The sequence below is a fragment of the Montipora capricornis genome, chromosome 6 (assembly GCF_036669925.1).
Source record: "Montipora capricornis isolate CH-2021 chromosome 6, ASM3666992v2, whole genome shotgun sequence".
Classification (NCBI taxonomy): domain Eukaryota; kingdom Metazoa; phylum Cnidaria; class Anthozoa; order Scleractinia; family Acroporidae; genus Montipora; species Montipora capricornis.
This window is the reverse complement of record NC_090888.1, coordinates 40,328,322-40,347,292: the sequence shown is the minus strand read 5'-3', so window position 1 is coordinate 40,347,292 and position 18,971 is coordinate 40,328,322. Positions and strand designations below refer to the sequence as shown.

Genomic DNA, 18,971 nt, shown 5'->3' with positions numbered 1-18,971 from the left:
ATATCTGCTTGTAATTCGTGGCACCAACTTGTGCGAGACAATTGTTCCAATGTCTGAATTTCCCGTAAAAACCTGAAAAATAATATTTAGCTATGTCAATTATGTCCCAGTAGTGCCCTGCTACTTTATTTTATAAAATAATTAGGATAGTACGCGTACTCTCATTGGTTGTCAGACGCCCGTTTTGATTGGCTGATAGGAAATATGAGCGTGTATCAAGAAATCTGTTTCAATCTAGAAGAAAAAAAACCCAGCATTTTCCTTCATTTGTCGACTTATCTTTGAGAAATCATATATAAAAGAAATAAAGGACTTTTTTCCGTGTTTCCATAGCCTCATCTAAACACTCGGGGCAGTTGGGAGAATTCTCGACAATTATGCAAACCCTCGACTACGTCTTGGACCCTCGACTGCGTCTTGGGTATGCATAACTGTCTCGAATTCTCCCAACTTCCCCTCGTGTTTAGATGAGGCTATGCAAACACGGAAAAAGTCCTCTATTGCTTAAATATGTCTGTCTTTTGGTAGATTCTGACGTCACAGCGAACCACTATATATGCGTGGTCGAGCTGTAAAGATGAAACAACAAGTTTTATTGGGGGCTTGCTTTGCCATTCACTCATTCTTTCCAATTCGCGAAAAAAAAAAATTAAGGAATAGTATAAACGTCTTGTGATCACTTAACCACAGTTAAATAGTTAACGATAAACAATGGATTGACATTTGAAAACGCTTTGGACGTCTTTTTCACATGCGGTTAAGAAATTGCCACCCATGCACAGGCAATGCGAAAAGCATACGGCTGAGAAATTTGGCCAAGCCGGCAAATACGAACAAGGTGGGAATCACTGTTCTGCCAAAGGTGATATGGTTATATCCTTACCAGTTTCCCCCTCCACCCCCTTTTCCGCTCCTCACTACAGAGGCGTAAGTGCGAGTTGTTAAGAATGTTGTAAGTGAGAGCTACTCATGTACAGCTCTTAGTTTTTCGTTTAACCCTTTTACGACCTGAAAACAGCGAAATCGCCATCATAGTGGTCCCTTTTTTTCTACTCTATTTTAAACTTTCTTTTCTCTAGCAATATTTTCCTGAATGAGTTATTTATTTCTCTACTAATGGTTTTGAGGACAGTCTTTTTCAAACGACATTTACCTTTTCAGAACCATCGCTTCGATACGCATTCCAGATTGCTCCATCCAAGCTCAACAGAATTTTGTAAGAAGATACCCACTGAAGAGCAGAATCATGAGGCCTCCCCTGTGTGGCTACATTTGTCAGTACTGTCTCCTTGCCAAGGTCAATTTGCAACCACTGTCCAACGGCATTTGTTCTTGCTGACCAAGAGCCAGTACTTTGACTTTTTTTCGCATTGTTGAGCCTGGCTTGCCAGGGTTCATGTTCACTTCCCCATGTTGAAGAAGCCGTCACCGCTGAGTTAGGTATGGCCCTACTTTCCATTCCAAGCGGATGACTGCGACATTCTGTGGTTAGAGTGATAAAAAATTTTAAGGACTTCACGGTAACCTTGAGCTGGAAAACTGCGTGTGTCAGCATGATCAATTACGTGAAAGCAATCGCCAGCTGGAACTCAAACCCACATCCTGTGAGAAAACCCTTTCCTTAATCAATAACTTGAACCTGTTTATTCAAGCCTATCTCAATAATTTGAACGCTTTATACATTTTTATGTTGTATTTGTACTCATTAACATTTGTCAGATAGTTATATTCAGATTTATCTCTCATGTAACACGTGCACTGAGGAAGGCTGGAGTTTCTGCCGAAACATGTTGCTCCGCAACATTGAAAATCGTTGTTTCGTATTTAAAAGTTAACATGTCTCTCCTGTTCTCTAGACCTCTTGGTAAAACGCAAGGCATAATAATGCGGCAACTTCCTTGTGACAATGGTCTTTCAGGCTTCCCGTATGGGTGTTTCAGTTCAGTTGGTGTACGAATATTCACTGGAATTAGTGTATTTTACTCAGGCTTCATAGACTCGATTCTCTTAACATTACAACTCCGATAGCCTTAACCTTCCCGAAGATTACATCAGATTCTGAACACTCCACACAAATATTAAATTCCCCGAACGCACTTGTGAACCTAACAATTACGTCATTGCGTACACTTTGATTAGCCTCTCAAATTGTTAATCCACTTCAGCTCATTACGCGGTCTGTCGGTTAATGTCAATCAAGTCAGTCGTTTAACATATTAGGCGGCGAACGAGCCTCAAAATAAGCGAGGAAAATTAATTGTGCTGCACGTGAGGCACCCATTTTATTTCATATTTTTGTGGTACTTTACATAACAACGACATGAAATGAGGCTTTGACGACAACTTGAGCATAACAAATGAACCTTCCACACTTTATTATTAATCTGAAATCCGGCGTTCGTATCAATTTACTTTTAGGATAATTCGCCCACATTGTACCACGTGATTCACGAAAGACGTACCATAGTGCAAATTTGAAGGTGACATTTTATCAACATTGCCGTCCTATTTATCTTTCTGGAACTTTTACCACTGTAAGATGATGAGTTAGTTATGTCAGAAATGTAAAAAAAATGGGGGGTCACCGACTTCGTTTTGGAGAGAACATGCCCGGAAAACACCCAAAATGTGACAAAATCGGGCTTCGTTAGCAAATAAGGCCAGTGTCTGTAAACGCAAATATATTGCAATCAATCTTTGAAGTGAAATCTTATCTGCCAAATATTATTTAAATGGACTTATTAAGTGAATTTAGTCAGCTGGTGAGGTTCCTTAAAGATCAAGTTCGCATTTAGCGACCACAGTTTCACGCGCCTTGCAGCGGCAAGATGGCAGGATTTGATGTCCCGTGAGCAGAAATCTTGAATTTTTTTTAACTTCCCACATTGATTTTTTGTTCATTTTTGGACAACGTGGAGAGAAATGTAAATAAAATCCGTTTCTGGAAAGAAAAATAGGGGTCACCGAACGTCCAAGACCGTTAAATCCAGGCAAAGCTATAGCAATGGCCTTTTGCCCTATCATTTCTCATTTTATTACTTAGCGCGCGCGCTCGTGTATGACGTGGCGTGTGCATTTGCGTGCGCAGTAAGGATGCGCAGAAACAATTGGCGCGAACGTCCTTAAAGTCCACATAACTTCATTTTTGGGCATGACATACCTTCGCAAATCAGGAACGGTGTGCATATCAAATCCATACCACAATCGAGCTGAGTTTTGCACGGTACAGATCGGAGAGTGTTTATCATGTAGTTTGTATAAAGCTGACGTCTCATGTCTTCTGGGTGAGACGCATGCGTCTTGTCATTCAGTTCACAGCTTTTGTCCACGCGATAAAAGTTGCTGCTTTTACATCCGGGATATGCCATGCAACGCAAGATACAATCTTCTATTTTGTCTGCGGTCTCTGTCTTGATGGTGTGGTTTCGAAGAACTTGTCCCTGCCCGGAGTAAGTTGCTGTGCAAGAACTTGCAAATTCTGACCTCAACACCAAGTAAATGAATAGAGATATCACGGCAAAATTCATTCCTGTGTCGACAAAGAACAATTTTAAAAGTCTCACAATTGTAGAGTATTTTTATTACAGAGCGCTAGTAAATTTTGATTCAGATTCATAAAGCTTAGGTCAAAGTCCGGCACAAGGCGTTATGATATAAAACTCAGCGTTATGGAAGTCATTTCGCGATTATTCTGAGTCGTCAAGTAAAATATGTAACAACTAATAAGGATTGATAATGGTATGTTCCAAGAAGAGAAAATTGAAAATTTATAGTAGGGTTCCCACCACCCTGCGAGCAGAGCCTCCTTTTGTCTTTTTCTTCACTGAGCAGGATAAAAGGAGGCTCTGCCCGAATCGCGTCAACTCTTTGAAGCAGCCCGAGTCTCTGGACTAGTCATTATCTTGTTTTCTCTCGTCAAACCGGTTTTTCCAGTGCGAGCGTCCGTTTAGTGACAAAACCGATGGTTATAATTGAGCCCGCTGTGCCATGAAAAACCAAGATGGCGGCGAGATCTGGCATATTAGGCTTGGGTTCGAGACTGTATCCTGGCAACATGCAGCACATATTCAATAAAGATCTTACTCGATTCATGCAGAGCCTTTCTCGAGAACGCCAAAATCGATCAAGCAAAAGAAAGGCCCTGCTAGCAGGACTACTTGAGCTACTCAAGTGACGTTAGAAATGCACCTTACACTCTATCTACAAGTCTTCAGAGGGATATGGATGAAGTTGTGAGATGGTCAAATGAAAATAAGATGATCCTTAATGGAAGTAAGACCAAATGCATGATGGTTACTGGAAAAAGACTTGCTAAAAACATGGAAGAAGACCCACTGTTACTCAAAATTAATGGAAAAAGGTTGGAACAAGTTAGGTCTCAAAAGCTTTTGGGGGTTATCATTGATGACAAATTAAATTTTGACGATCACATTGAGGAACTTTGCAAAAAGATATCCCAACGTATAGCAGTATTAAAGAAAATAAGATGTTTCGTGCCACTCGAACAAGGAATGCTGTACTACATGTATAACTCAATGATCAAACAAGTAATGCTCTATGGTTCAAGCATATGGACCTCTTGCACTATTGATAGCCTAACTAAAGTGTTAAAGTTACAAAAACGTGCAGCCGGTGTAATACTAAATGCAGACACTAGAGACAATAGCGTTGAGCTATTCATTAAGTTAGGATGGCTTCCCTTTTATGATGAGGCGAAGATCATAAAATGTTTGCGTGTTTTTAGACGACTGGTTGGGGATAGCCCGTCTTATATGAATAGATGCCGATGTACATAGTAGGGAAAGCAGACATGGGGATTTTAATTTAGTTTGTCCACGTTTTAAGAGGGAAACAGAGGGAGGGCGTTCTTTTTCAGTATCAACCACGAAATTTTGGAATTCCCTTCCAAGAGATATTAAGTCGAGATCATCACTTTTAAGTTTAAGTAAAGCCTTAACTGTTTATTTTACTGATAGGTACCAGAACACTGAACATTTTAAGATAAACTAATTTTTCTATACTTATTTGTATATTATTACATTATACCTTTTTAGACTGTTTTAGATATATTTATATTTAATTGTAGGAGGGCCACAAGTTTATCAGCCTTACCTGTTACGTGCTCACCCTCGTAAAATAAAGTTGGTTGTTGTTGTTGTTGTTGTTGTTGTTGTGGGTTCCCACGTTCTTCATATAAATTCTAAAGGCGTTACTTTTTAAAGAACATCTGGTGCTTCGCCGATGGCTGTTTGAAACACGAGAATTTGGCAGTATAACCCGAATTTTACAAAGTAAAATGCAGACTTTTCAAGTGTTGGTCATTCCTTCGTCTGGAGCAGATATTACAAGGGTGTAACCCTCGAATCGTCAGCTTTGTAAATATTTAGTCATTTTTAATACGTGGCTGCCAGCACGAAATTTCGTGACAACGTTATTCTACGTTTTACGTGAATGGCATGCGGTGCAGCTGCTGTTGTGTCTACATTTCTTTCATTACTGGGCCAGTTTTGACTACAACAAGGGACCCAGATATCTCATGGAGTGTCTTAGGGACTTTCAGATCTGCGACGGCCAAGTCAACGAAAACGCCACCTCAAAAACTATCTTTGCACAGTCATTTGTTATAATTTCATCTCTTTCATGTCGTACAATGTGGGCGAATTATCCTACAAAATAAATTTGGTACGAGTAGTTTTAGAGTAAAAATAGAAAATGAATGGACCTTTGTCACGTGGCGGCCATTCTGGTCAATATAGTTTACGACACAGAAAGTGCTTTGTACGTGGTTTTATTCACGAGTTGTTTGCTCGTACCTCGCTCGTTCGGGTTTTTGACACAAACAACTCGTGAATAAAACCCCGTACAAAGCACTGTCTATGTCGTGAGCTGTTTATTACACATAAGACGAGAATCTTCATTGAAATAGTTTTCTGAACGCAAATTAGAAATAAAAACTCACTAACAATAGAACCAAATGCAAAATTAATAGCAATGGAAAATATCGCAGTACATGTATATCAAGGAAATATTGTACAATGACTGCAAAAATACTCGCGCGCTCATTGGCTAATTTTTATTGTCAATAAGCGGACAGACACATAAATTTATAATTTATACGATAATGACGCGATATTGCTCGCGACAGATTGAAGTTTCTGGCATTTTTGTCTCGCTTTCTTCTCGTGTTTTGACTTAATTTTGACCCCTCTGCCTTTTTGTTATTGTAAAAAACAAATTGATGTCAGTTTTTCATGCGTCTGTCCTGTTATTGACAATGAATTTCGTCATAACATTGTCAAAGTAGTCTGCGGATCCACTCGGCTATCGCCTGGTGGATCCACAGCTACTTTGACAATGTTATGGCGCAATTCATGATCAATAACAGGACAGACGCATGAAAAACTGACATCAATTTGTTAAAAGTGCTGAACGGAAAAATGCACTTACACAAGTTTTTTTTAATCTAAGTAAGATATCAGTAAATAGGATAAAGTCTCATCTAGTCACTGTCTGATTCAATAACAAAGTACGATTTACACGAGATGAGCGAGTGGTTTGGAAAGGCCTTTACGCTATCGTTGATTGGTTATGCTTCAACACGTGAAACAGCTGTACGCCATTCTGATTGGCTTTATAGGCTTTTTCCAAATGTGAAAATAAAGCGTACAGATTTCTACAAATAAGCTTTATGGAATAAAATTCTCATGTTATGTGTAATAAAAGAGAATACATTTCGTACGCCGAACCGCGTTTTCAGTCCCTCGGGACACCAAAATGGTCGTTCAGATTTGTGCACCCAGGTTGTCGAGACTTCAAAACATTTCACGCCGTTGTTAAGCCGAATACCGGTGCAAAAGTATGTGCTGAAATACGTGCAGCACATCACTCCTCTTCTTTTAACCAATGTCACCAATGATATAATTGTTTCGTTGCGTTGTCGTTGCCGCAGCTGTCGAGGACCTGTTTCGGTGTCATCGAAAACGCATCGATCGATCCGCGTCCACACTATCGTTTTCGCAGCGTTTTCTACTGTCCACAATAAATTGCTCGAAAACGCTAATGACATGCATTGTTCTAGGTTGAAGAATATGTGCATGCTCAAATAGATATGGCTGCGATGTTTTTCAAACGAAAACGCATTAGAGTAGACAGGGCCTTAAACTGGGATACTGAGCTTCGAAGATTTTATGGCCTCGGAGCGTTTAATTGTCAAGATGAGTTCTCAAGAGTGCGTAGGAACTGCAACTCTTTGAAATAAACTCTTGCAAAACGTGACGCTTTTGTTACGGACCTTTAGATCGAAGGAAAAAGACGACTATAAGTCCCAAGAGAAAATAAAAACAATGCTTACGCACAATTTTGGAACGACAAAGAAAGAGTATTATGGTATTTTTGATAGGCGAGCTCTCTTGATCAGTAATATTAAATAAAACAAGACATCCACACTGCGAGCGCTGTCAAATAGAACACAAGAAACTGTCCTTTAGCATTCGTAAAGAACAAATATACATGCATTTTTGCCTGATAATCTAAAATCTACCTGATCTAAGAGAACAATTTAATATTCAAAAAAACTGCAACTGAAAGAAATTTGATTGCTTGACTTGTGAAATGTTTTTCATGAAGAAAGCTGCTACCCTAAATGTTCAGGTAGGTCCCCATTGACAAAATTATGAAAGAAAATGAATTAAAATGATCCCCGTTGCACTTATCTGGGTCATTTCATGACAATTCTTTGTTCGTCTTTGCTATACATTCATTTCATTGACAAAATTATGTTATTTCATAACTGTACGTATAAAATTCCATACTTTCGCATTGCTTGATAATGGTTTCATGACGATCCCGAAAATTCACAAAATGAAGTTTAGTAATGCATGCTAAATTTCGTATGTTTTTTGTAAATGCGTAGTGCTTATGGTTTTTTTCGGCCCGCACCCAAAAAGATAGAGTTCGTCACCTGTTATATTGAAAACGGTCGTAACAGTACTGGGTTTTTCATTATCCGGTTTGAATAAATGAAATAAGAATTGCTTTTTGCAGGTTTCCCTGCTTTCTTCATTTTGTAGCCCGAAGACGCGCTGATTACGGTAATTAACTTTTTAATGTTTCACCACAACTGAAGGTTGTTGAACGAACCGGCTTATACTCAAAGTTTGTCAGCCTATCACGGAATATATCGGTCTGAGAGTTAACGGTTAACGTCTGAGTGCACTCGCGACCACTGAGTACCAGACTGGTATAAGTATATCGTAAATAAAAGGAAAAACAAACAGCTTACTTTGTTATAATCACCAACAGAGAGACCTGGTAGAGAGAAGTTCGGTACAAAAATCTTCAGGTTTTTCAAGCCGCACAGACGGGAACAACTGCCAAGGTGTTTTCCTGTCGATTTAAAAGGCACAAACATTTACTCTAATTTTAATCAATTATTTATGAGAAGAAAGCCGAAGAAAGCACGTGAGTTATTTTCGAAAACACAATTAAAATATCCCCGCGCCCTTTAGTTTTTTCAAAATTGAGGAAAGTTTGAAAATCGCCATTTTGGCCTCTTGCAGGCGTTCAAAACAAAGTAAAATTGTGCATTTTCTTTTCGCTCGCACAGCTAAACTCGTGAACGTCTACCAATGAACTTTTAGCAACTCATAACAGCATTAAATGGTCTTTCTAAACCAGTAGTTTCATTTCGAAAAGCTATTAAATTTTTCATATTAATGACTGCTTTAACTACCCTTGTCGAAGCGCTTTTGCAAATGAGCAAATTTTAGCTAACTTCTAATCAATAGAAAGCCCACTGGTACATTGTATTTCGAGCCAAAATTGCAATGGTCTTTGAGCTTATACTTTGTATTGTGTTCAGTGAAAATTTTATCCGCGGCCTGACAAAAGTGTCCCATTGAGAGACGAAAACATATGGTACAAGTTAGCCTCTTCGCATTCTAAATGAAGGACGCTTTCCTTATCGTTCTTGAGAACTTCATTAAAAGCGTTGACCTCAATGCTGACGTTTCTTAATGTTTAATGCTAAAAATCCTTCAACTGCGAATTATTCTTTGGTAAAAGATTGTTTTTTTACAGAGCGATCAGGATATGCCCTGCAGAAGTGTAATATTTTAACAACGCTACATAAGCGGTAAACTGTATTAACACGTAATGCAGTTATTGCCGACCGCACGCAAGAAGCCGTACAGCAAAGATAATACGGTATTTTTTCCGGTCACCATTATTTTACTCACGGAAAGTGGCAATAATTCAATTTTCATTCTTGTTCAATCGCGAGAAAGTCGTAGAAACATCACTAACTAAACTGCCAGGTTTATTCTGTCATACTGGCTACGGCCCTGACTTTATGAGCCACAGCTTCATTGACCGAAACTGTTTGTTCGAAGTGATGTTACCATTGAAGCTAATTTCCGACCATATTTGCAAGACTTCAGACAGAAAAGTATCAGTTATTTTATATTATTAAATTCTCAACCTCGGATAATGCATTTCGCGTGCTCTGATTGGTTCACTCAATCTCGGTTATCAGCTCATATACCTTAGTTTGACCTTATATGGTAAATGATTGCGCTAAGCGTTGCAAAACTAATTTTTTTTTTTTTCGCCGGAAAGCGAAATTTCTTTTTGAATAAAGCCAAAAAAAAAAAGAAAGTTTTCTGTGTGGAAAGTTTGGATCAATTCCGACGTTTAGAAGTACGCGAAAAGGCAAGAAATGTTTTTGTGACGAGCCTCCGTAGGTCTTACACAACATTGCATCTTTATCAAGTTTTCTCGATTTCGCTTGGATTTTCTCACTTTTTTCGCTCGTATTTCTTACTTTCAAATTTTCGGAGTTTAAGGAATTTAATAAAACAATTATTCCATTCGCGCTTGTTGGATATGAGACTGGTTATAGCCAACATAGCGCTACGCGCCTCGTTGGCTATTTACCATCTCATATCCAACGCGCGCTCATGGTAAGATTTCCCTTAAAGATTTTCGTTCCTCCATGTTCTGTTAAATTTAAATCGAAAAGCAACTTCCACTTTCCATGGTTGTTCTTATCTAAATATATCTTTTTTTTTTTAAATCCAGGTTGATTTAAATGCCTTCTTAAACGATCTAATGTCTATCATCCTTAAGCCACCGTTCTTGTATTCACTAACGATCATGTCTCGCTTTATTTTTTCCCCCTTTCCATCGCATCCCATGTTGATCTCATCTAATGCTGTATGATTTGATAGCGCGGGGCCGGGGGGGGGGGGGGAAGAATGTAAACAAATTGAGATTCAACAAGGCTCTTCAACCCAGTTCTTTTCCCTAACAGACTCAGTCTGTGACTAAAGACCAGTTATTGTGCATGTACAGTGTAGTGTACAGAACGAATTTCAAAAGAAGATAAATTAGCATTACTTAAAACTTCTTAGAAAAGGAAGAATGGTGAAGTTCATGCGTTGAACAAATAAGAGAAGTTTTTTTCCTTAGAAATAAGTCAGTTCAAACACCAGGGCCGGTTTGATCAAAGCAGGATTAGTGCTAACCCCAGGTTAAGACAGGTTAAATCCTATTTGTTGTCATGGTATTTAACTCGGATTACTACTAACCTTTCGTTCAACAACTCAGCCCTGAGGAAAACAAATACATGAATTAACACTGACAGTGAATGCTCCATTTTCTTGGAACCCCAAAGTGTATTACTCTTTCAGCACATGGTGGGTCTATGCCCATGCCAAATGCAATAGTGACTAGTAATAGTCTCTGAACAGGATTTTCATTGGTTATATCTTTTATGATTTCTGTTTGGCCATAGTTTGACGTGAATGAAATTGTGAAAACAATCTGTTAGTGGGAACATGCTTTCACCCAGGAGGAAAATATTGGTCATCACCAAGTTGCTGTTCAAGCAAACTGTAACCAAAACCACAGAGATGGAGGAAAGTGTAAATAATGGTTAAGGGAAAGTTGCTCTTCAGTTATTTCAACTGGCATCCAATGCCATTAGTGAGTTTTTCAAATTGCTCTTTATTGCTTTGGTTGATAGCTGGTGGTCTCTGCTTTATCTCATAAAATATATTGGATCGGTTTGAGTTCTCAAGAACTCTTAATGGTTCTGCATGGCAAACGTGTCTATAATTGCATCTTGATATGCCACTGGTGCTGTTGCAGTCAAAGCAATAAAAGGCTTACTTGGGAATATAGAAGGAATGGTATCCAACTTCCCATAATCTGGCCTAAAATCATAGCCCCTATCGACAAAAGAAAAAAATCCTGACATAATTGTGGCACGAGAAACCAGTAATATTGACTTACATGTAGCGAGTACATGTACCTTTACATAATTTGCTCAATGTTCATACTTAGAATTTTGTTTTTACGGAAAAAAAGAAACTTAGCATGTGCATTGCATGATCACTCACACCAAGAACATTTACGGCTATAAGTACCAGACTGAGTCGTGATGATAGTGAAGTACTTGTGAAATTCACATTATGTGATGCAAGGTTTTGTAAAATAGATGTACTAAATCACATATCGTTCACTTCAAGCACAGGACGCCTAAATAAAAAAACAAATTCCAGAGTAAAGACATTATATATATTGCTCTTTGCACAAATATGTCTAAACTGATAACATATTTGAGCCTAATGAAAGCCGAAGTGCAGCAAAAGGTGTCAATTAAATCACGAATGAATTGCCAAAAAACAATTACTAACCAATCCACGATGCAGTGCGCTTAGTCGGCCACAACAAAGACTACGTCTGTTTGACACACATCCCATAGAAAAAATCCCCGCATTTATTACTGCTGACGAGCACTTCAGGATGAGAAAACAAGATGCTAACACGTCCACGTAACACATTTTCCAAAGAATCACCATGTACATTTATCTCTAGATGATTGCAATTATCCGCCTCCAAACATTCAGCTTGGATAATTGCTGTCGACTGTCCTTGCTTCTTTATTTTCTCCACTTGATCCATCATCAAAGCGGTCAATGACGACACAATAATTGCAATCGAGCAATAATTTCCACCTTGAAACAAAAAGTTGCATATATTTGGTACAAGCTGATAAATTACAGACTTGCCGTATCCTGTTGGAACGACGGCTAATAGATTTTGCTTCTGCTGCACAACGGCTTTTAAATATATATCGGGCGTTCCACGTTTTGATAGGGGAAATTTCAACGCTCTATACACCGAATTCATAAATGGCGGTCAGACATGATACCGAGGCGTTTTAGGATAAACACGACGTATTTTCGAGGAGGGAAGGAGAAAATGAACGATCGACGTGCGGAAATATACATTCCTGGTTCTTACTTTTACGAATGTTACACTGTACTGGTGAAAACATACTATTAAACTAGTTTTATCCGAGTTCATAGGCCGGACTTGAACCGTGACACTGGAAGATACCTGCTCCCCCACATCTGGGACAATCTGTTGCGGTCACGTGTTGCTAAATCACGTGACCGTTAACAGTTTACCGGTTCACAATTCTTGTTTTTCATTTATATGTGAACAAGCCTCCGAGAAGGAGCCGAAAGCTCGTACGCTTCAACTTTCTATAAGTACTGTGTATAAGTTTTTAAAACTAGTATTAAATAGTATTCCTGGTGGATCATCGGTATTAAAAAAATGATGAGCTACAGTTTTGGCTGAAATGATAGAACGATTCTGCTTTTAAGCAGAAAAAAGCTCAAATTGTAAAGAGGTAAATTTTTAACTTTAGTAAGCTTACATCGTTCGATCCTGCTTAGTTGTGTAAAATCAAGTCATCTGTTTGAAAAAATAAAAAATGCTGTTGCTATTGCTTTTTTAAGAGTCGAAGAATACATCATTCAAGGGAAAGACAGTTTTCTTATGGATCCGGATTCGAATTTGTAGCACACGAAGCGAAAATTTGCCAAGCAGGGCTGCGAGTTGTGCTGTTGTTGATTAAAACTCTGGTGAGGTTTGAAGCTTACTAGTGTATGCCTCTTCAGGATTTTGCTGCCGCATGACTAATTAAATAAAAACAAGGAAAATTTGCATATTTTAAGCGTAAGCACCAAAGAGTGGTTACAATAACCAGTCTTACACGCCACCCATGAACAAGCGGAGTTCCACAACACCTCCAGATACAATACACATCACTATCTTAAAAATAGTGGTTCGTCATTTTTCTACATGAAGCAGTGATAGCACTTACAGCAAAAATAAAAGGGCTTGTCGTCGCTAGTGCATTCTATTCTTAAGATACTCGTCCTCATAGGTTCATAAGTTTTTTCTTTTTCCACAGATAAAACAATTCAAATTAATAATACATGTCACAGTAATGTGGAGTGGAGATTTGCGAGTAAAAACTAACAGGGTTAGTAGTGTTCGCATACTTAATCTAGCATTCATACAAGGTATCAATAGCAGACAGACATGATAGACTACGTTGTGGAAACCAAGAAATAAAATAAAATAGACTACAATTAGGTTAATTAATAAGTTTGAGGTAGAAAGTAATCAAAACTATAATATAAACAACTAAAAATATCAAGGTACTACGAGCTTTGTAAATAATACCAAGATATTGATCCTCAAGAGGTTTCCCTTTATTCCGGCTGGCTGTGACAAAATGATGCTTTCCAGCCACTTTCCCCATTAAACTTGTTCATTTCTACCTCGTAAAAAGCGGCATTTTCTCCACCAGAGAGCACCTAATACTTTTACCTTTCGGAAAATTTTGTCTCAGTTTTGTTTAAGAAACCTCACCACAGTTTGAATCAACAACAGAACAACTCGCACCCTGTTTGGCAAAGTTTCGCTTTTCTTACAACGAATTCGGATCCAGAGCCATAAGAAAACTGTCTTTGCCTTGAATAATGTATGTATTCTTCGACTTATAAAAAAAAACAAAAGCAACAAAAAAAAAAGAAGCTCTTTTTAATTTCTTCAAAGAGATGACTTGATTTTACACGATTATGCCGTAAGCCTAAGTCGGATCAAACGATGTAAGCTTACTAAAGGTTAAAATTTACCTCTTTACAATTTGAACTTTAAAGTGCCCCTAACCCCAAAATGTTTTTTTCGCTAAAATGAATCTTTGCACTTGCTCGAAACGCATTGCGGCAATTTTTTCCTTTTTCTAACAAATTCTGCCATTTTATATGCTTCGAAAGTTGCGAAAATCCAAACATCTTTTGTTCACGACCGAGTCAGAAGGGGTGTGGGTCTATTCCTGATGTGACGTCACAAACTGATTTACATTGCATTAACTCTTTGTAAACATGCATGCAAAGTAGATTGTGACGTCACATCAGGAATAGACCCATTGTAAATTTGCCTTTACCTTATACTAGGTGGTATGTGATATTCAAAAACAATTCCCATTATTTTAATCCATGTACTTTTCTTATGATAATAATTAGCTTGTTTAATGCAATGTTTACCAATAGCAAATATCTCTATTTTGTTGTTGTTAATTAGGAGAACAGATTATATTGAAATCAAGTACATAGTTTCCCATGACTGGTGACATGATCGCATGTCTCATTGAAAACAAGTTGCATCACAAGAATAGTGTAAATTTCATCTTCATTAGCAACTAACAGTCTAATCATTTTCAATTTGGCAAGCAAGTCTTTCCAGGGCTAACATGAGTAATATGGCTGAGAAATATCCCTGTCGAACTCTACGCGCAACAGAAAATAAACCGGTGGTAAACCCTTTGTTTGTGTATAACGTTTGAATTCATTGAACGAAATAGGCACCAAGGTTTATTAAACTTGTGTAAGGTTTGAAAAAAAAAAAAAAAATGAATAGATAGTTTTAGCACCGACGACGATTTCGACTACGAGTACGAGATCTGGAAGCAAGTTCCAAGGAGCATGCGCAGTCTCAAATCTCGTACTGCAAACTCGTAGTATGATTAGCGTGAAGTGAAAAGGCGTAGTGGGAAAACGAGTTGGACCGCCGACCGTAAAGTCGATTAAATTTACTTCGAACGGTTTTAAATGCGCTTTAGAAGATTGATACATACATTAACATGTATATATTCATTGAAATTCTCTGGTGAAAATAGGATATGGGCTTGGATTTATATTGGCACCGTTGTAACTGCGTTTCGGCAGCCCTTTCGCGCTCGCATGAAGTAAATAAACGAAGGAAGAAAGCTGTTTCTTTCAGCATCTTTATCCTAACAGAAACTCGATAGACTAATTATTAGCGGTTTGCTTTTCCTTTGGTGGGCGCATCTTTACACATAAAAAAAGGAATAAAAAGATGAAAAGCTGACTTCTGATCGAAATTCGTTCATGTGTAAGCTAAAATTACCTCTTTTACAAATTTTCATAAGTGAGCTAAAATACCACAACACTTTTGGTTCAGGGACAGCTAGTTCTTGCACAATCATGATCAATTCCACGTCTTGGTATTGCCTTTGAAGGAATAATCACAGCAATATAAATCAATGAAATTGGTCTCCAGTTTATAATAAATCTATCTAGACTTAAAACCTTCGAAATATTCAGTTCCTTTGCTTCTCCCCACCCTCAGACCAGTTTAGTGTCGGTATTATTATTGCATCTTGCATTGAGTGATGTAATGATTTTAACGATCATTATGATTGCCGCGAGACATCAAAATCCTGAAAAAATTCAGCAGACGTTTTGTCCTCTGAACATTTGGAAGGACATTCTCTGACACATGTTTCTAAGGCTGACAGTTTCCTCCTCCATTATTCTAGCTTTCTGTCTACAGCATTTACTGCATTTGGTATCTCACACAGAGGACCCTTGCCTTCTTCCTGCTACTTGTCATACTTTTCAGATATCAATGCAGCGTATTCCTCATCCTCTAAGAGGCTAACTTAAATCTCTAAAACGAAAGACCTCTCACTGTTTGCTCAATATCCTTTATATACATCGTAATGGCCGAATAATCTGCTCTTATGACCTGAATTATATCTGCCTTATCTACTTGTTTTTGTAAACTAATATTGACTAATTAACCAAAATCCACTGTGCACGTAAAACGTCTAAAGTCAAGATTTTTTATCCTCTAGATATTGATAAAATCGGATGTTAAGCGTAAATTCTTAATCCTGTACGTACCCGATTGTTTTGATCGAGGTTTCCGTAAATTCCACACATATAAACACTGAGAGTTACTTTGAAATTCCCTACTCGTTGGAAGAAAATACATTGCTCGTTACTACTACCTGATGCATGAATGTCGGCTAAACTGAATAAAACCTTTAATTTTATCAAAATTAACTTGCTCATCCTCGCGATATCTTTAAAATTCACAGTCAAGAGCCTCTTTAATAATTATAACTCCTCTGCCATGTTGAGTACCATGACTGAAGAAAATTTTTTCCTTCTACAGCGACTTCCATATATATTTTGAGTTTCATGCAGGAGTGCTATGCGTCTTGTGCAAAAATGTTACGCCTTTCTTTTCTAAAATAACGGATCCCTCGAGCATTAACTGATTTTGACATTTAGATTTCGGTCTATATTTTATAGTAATTAACGATATAAAGAAATCAAATAAACCGCGAGTGAAGAAAAAAAATAGCCGCAGAGCTCGTAATCGGCACATCCCTCACACACAATAGGGCCGTTTATACGAGAGAAAATAAGCTGCGGCTCACATAAGACGCGAACACCCCGTATAAATGGTACAAAATCTACGTTCCTGGCTTTTTCAAGCCGCTGCTTATCCTGGTCGGGGAGTTTGTACTCGTATAAATAGTTCCTTTCGTGTACTATGTACGCCGCGGCCAGGGTAAGCCGTGGCTTATTTTCTCTCGTATAAACGGCCCTAAAATGATCAACACAATGAAATCAATTAACACAACAGATGACAATACCACTGAATAAAAACAACGAAAATACAATAGATTTAAACAACACAACGGACTCTACAATGGATAACACTAACATATCAATTACTGGGAATTAAAGCAGCCAGCAAAAGCTGTTAATGAAGCTACTAACGGAAAAGAGTCTGGTATTTTTAAGAACATGTACATATACTTACATACCGATTTCTTTGCAAGGTAAATATCACTAACATTTTTTAAAAGTTTATATGGCCTTTTCTTTCGCAACTTTTGCAGGTACGCCCATTTACTAGCACAGCTATATACCATTTTCTCCCGGGTTCTGCCCTGGTGGAGAAAAACGTGGGCTGACCCTGCTATCTTTTCCCTTTCTTCCCACGCTGCATAATAACTTAGGATGATCTGCCAAAATGTCAAATCCCCTGCCTTATCGTTTCTTTCAGGTCAACAAAATCTCCTCTCAAACTGCGCATCGTTGTAACCGAGCAGTAATTTGACACTCCTTTGAGTTACCTCGGTCAGAGGCGCTGCACTAACCAATCCGATGTACTATTTGGAACTCCAAACTATGAATTATAATTAATAAAATTTCGGAGAAGACTGCTTTTCTAAAATTTAACTACTATGGAAAACATGCAGATTAGATTTAAGACAGCGCTTAGGACCACTGATTTGCGTTTTTTAATAGCTCAAATTGTTTTTTTTTTTGCATGGCAACCCCTTGTTTACTTGAAAGAGGTTGAAATAGTCGTAGATATAAAATAAGATTATATTGATTTGTGTTTTCATCAAAATATGCATATGTATTTTTTTGTTTTTCATAGAAACGTACGGCTTTGTTGTCGTCACCTTTTGCTTTGTGCCAAATAAAGCAGCCGGCGGGTGATGTTTTACGTTTTACTATTTTTTAACGATCTACGAGCAATATCCTAAAGTTAATATGTTCGAGTCGTTTTATCCACTACACTTTACCTAATATGTGTACCTTTTTGAGATGAGGAATTCATTGTTGTATACGACAAGTATTCTTATTCCAGTCTACTATAAAAGTATGTACAGTATAAACTACACAGTAGAAAGTAATAATGGCGTGTCTGGAGCCACCAGCTTTATATGCTCTCTTAAATGACTGAGGCGAAATAAAAGTCAGCTCGCTCTCTGTTACACTCGTGGCCTCGGCAATACTTGTTGTAGCTTGTACATTCCTACTTCTATCTGTTTCATAGACTGCGACTATTAAATACCTAAAATCATCCACGAGGGAAAAACGACCATCAAAGTAGGGACTATGTGCCCCGTCTGCTAAAATTTTCGACCCATGCAGTTTCCTTGAATAATTAAGCCATCCGTTGTTGCCCGGCAAGACTGTTTTGGTCGACAGCACGCGGCTCGTGATACTCGGATGTCGTGGCAACGATATCCGTTAAAATTTATGTTTGTACGTTTCCTTGGTGTTTATCAAAACCTATATTTTTGAGTTGTGAAGCAGCGTGATGGTGAAGAAAGTTATGGAAATTATAATAAAAGACCTAAGCACTTCTGGTAGCGAGAAACAAGCAACAAAAATATATTGCAAGTAGCAGCCATGTCGTTTTATATAACTAAAGAAATGAATGAACAAATAAAAACATAAAATGGTGCTTCTCAATAACGAATTGATGATGGATGGATAGCGCGAAAAAAATCAGAATATCTTTTGGCTAACATGAAGGAGCACAAGCCGAATCGCCTTCGCTATATTTTGAAACGAATGAAATGATATATGGAATTTTTTAGTTCTAAATTTATCGTCTTATTGGATAGCGGACAGCTTTTCAGTAATACCAATATCTGTCAATATGATTGTACCAATGCTTGCACTCCGGAATAAGGCGCTATGGAAAATAAGTTATATTGGACAATATGACTCATTCTAAAACTAAACTACATCTTTCTGTACTTTCCCTTACTTTACTTCTTGGGAAATTGTTGAGTTAAGCTACCTGCTCGCCACCACCGTTAGGTTTTGTTTTCTGTTTTTGTGTTGTTGTTCCTTCTCCGGATATAAAGTAGTTAAGTATCTGGAATGCTCTTAGGCTTGGTATCAGAGAGGTTCAAGACCCGATTCACCTATATCAGAACGACAAAGTAAAAGAGCATGCTCATCTCAATATCGCTGCCAGCATTT

The 18,971-nt window shown here is 38.0% G+C and overlaps 1 protein-coding gene across 10 annotated transcripts in view; it reads right to left on the bottom strand.

Annotated features, from left to right (window-relative positions):
- Positions 1-18,865, bottom strand: part of LOC138050505 (lactadherin-like) — a 20,697-nt gene extending 1,832 nt beyond the window's left edge. Inside the window, exons 1-7 of one of the 10 annotated variants that reach the window (XM_068896833.1) lie at positions 18,754-18,865; positions 11,170-11,228; positions 10,587-10,607; positions 8,282-8,385; positions 3,161-3,529; positions 1,154-1,482; positions 1-72 (exon numbers count right to left, since the gene is read on the bottom strand). The exon at positions 1-72 is cut by the window's left edge and continues 1,832 nt beyond it. In XM_068896833.1, coding sequence (XP_068752934.1) covers positions 1-72; positions 1,154-1,482; positions 3,161-3,527 — 768 coding nt within the window. In that variant the 5' untranslated portion in view covers positions 3,528-3,529; positions 8,282-8,385; positions 10,587-10,607; positions 11,170-11,228; positions 18,754-18,865. Of the gene's footprint in view, positions 73-1,153; positions 1,483-3,160; positions 3,530-8,281; positions 8,416-10,586; positions 10,608-11,169; positions 11,229-11,696; positions 12,395-15,291; positions 15,894-18,753 lie in introns of those variants that run through there. The other 9 variants (XM_068896829.1, XM_068896828.1, XM_068896832.1 and 6 more) reach the window with 9 other exon arrangements.
- Positions 18,866-18,971: the final 106 nt, after the last annotated feature.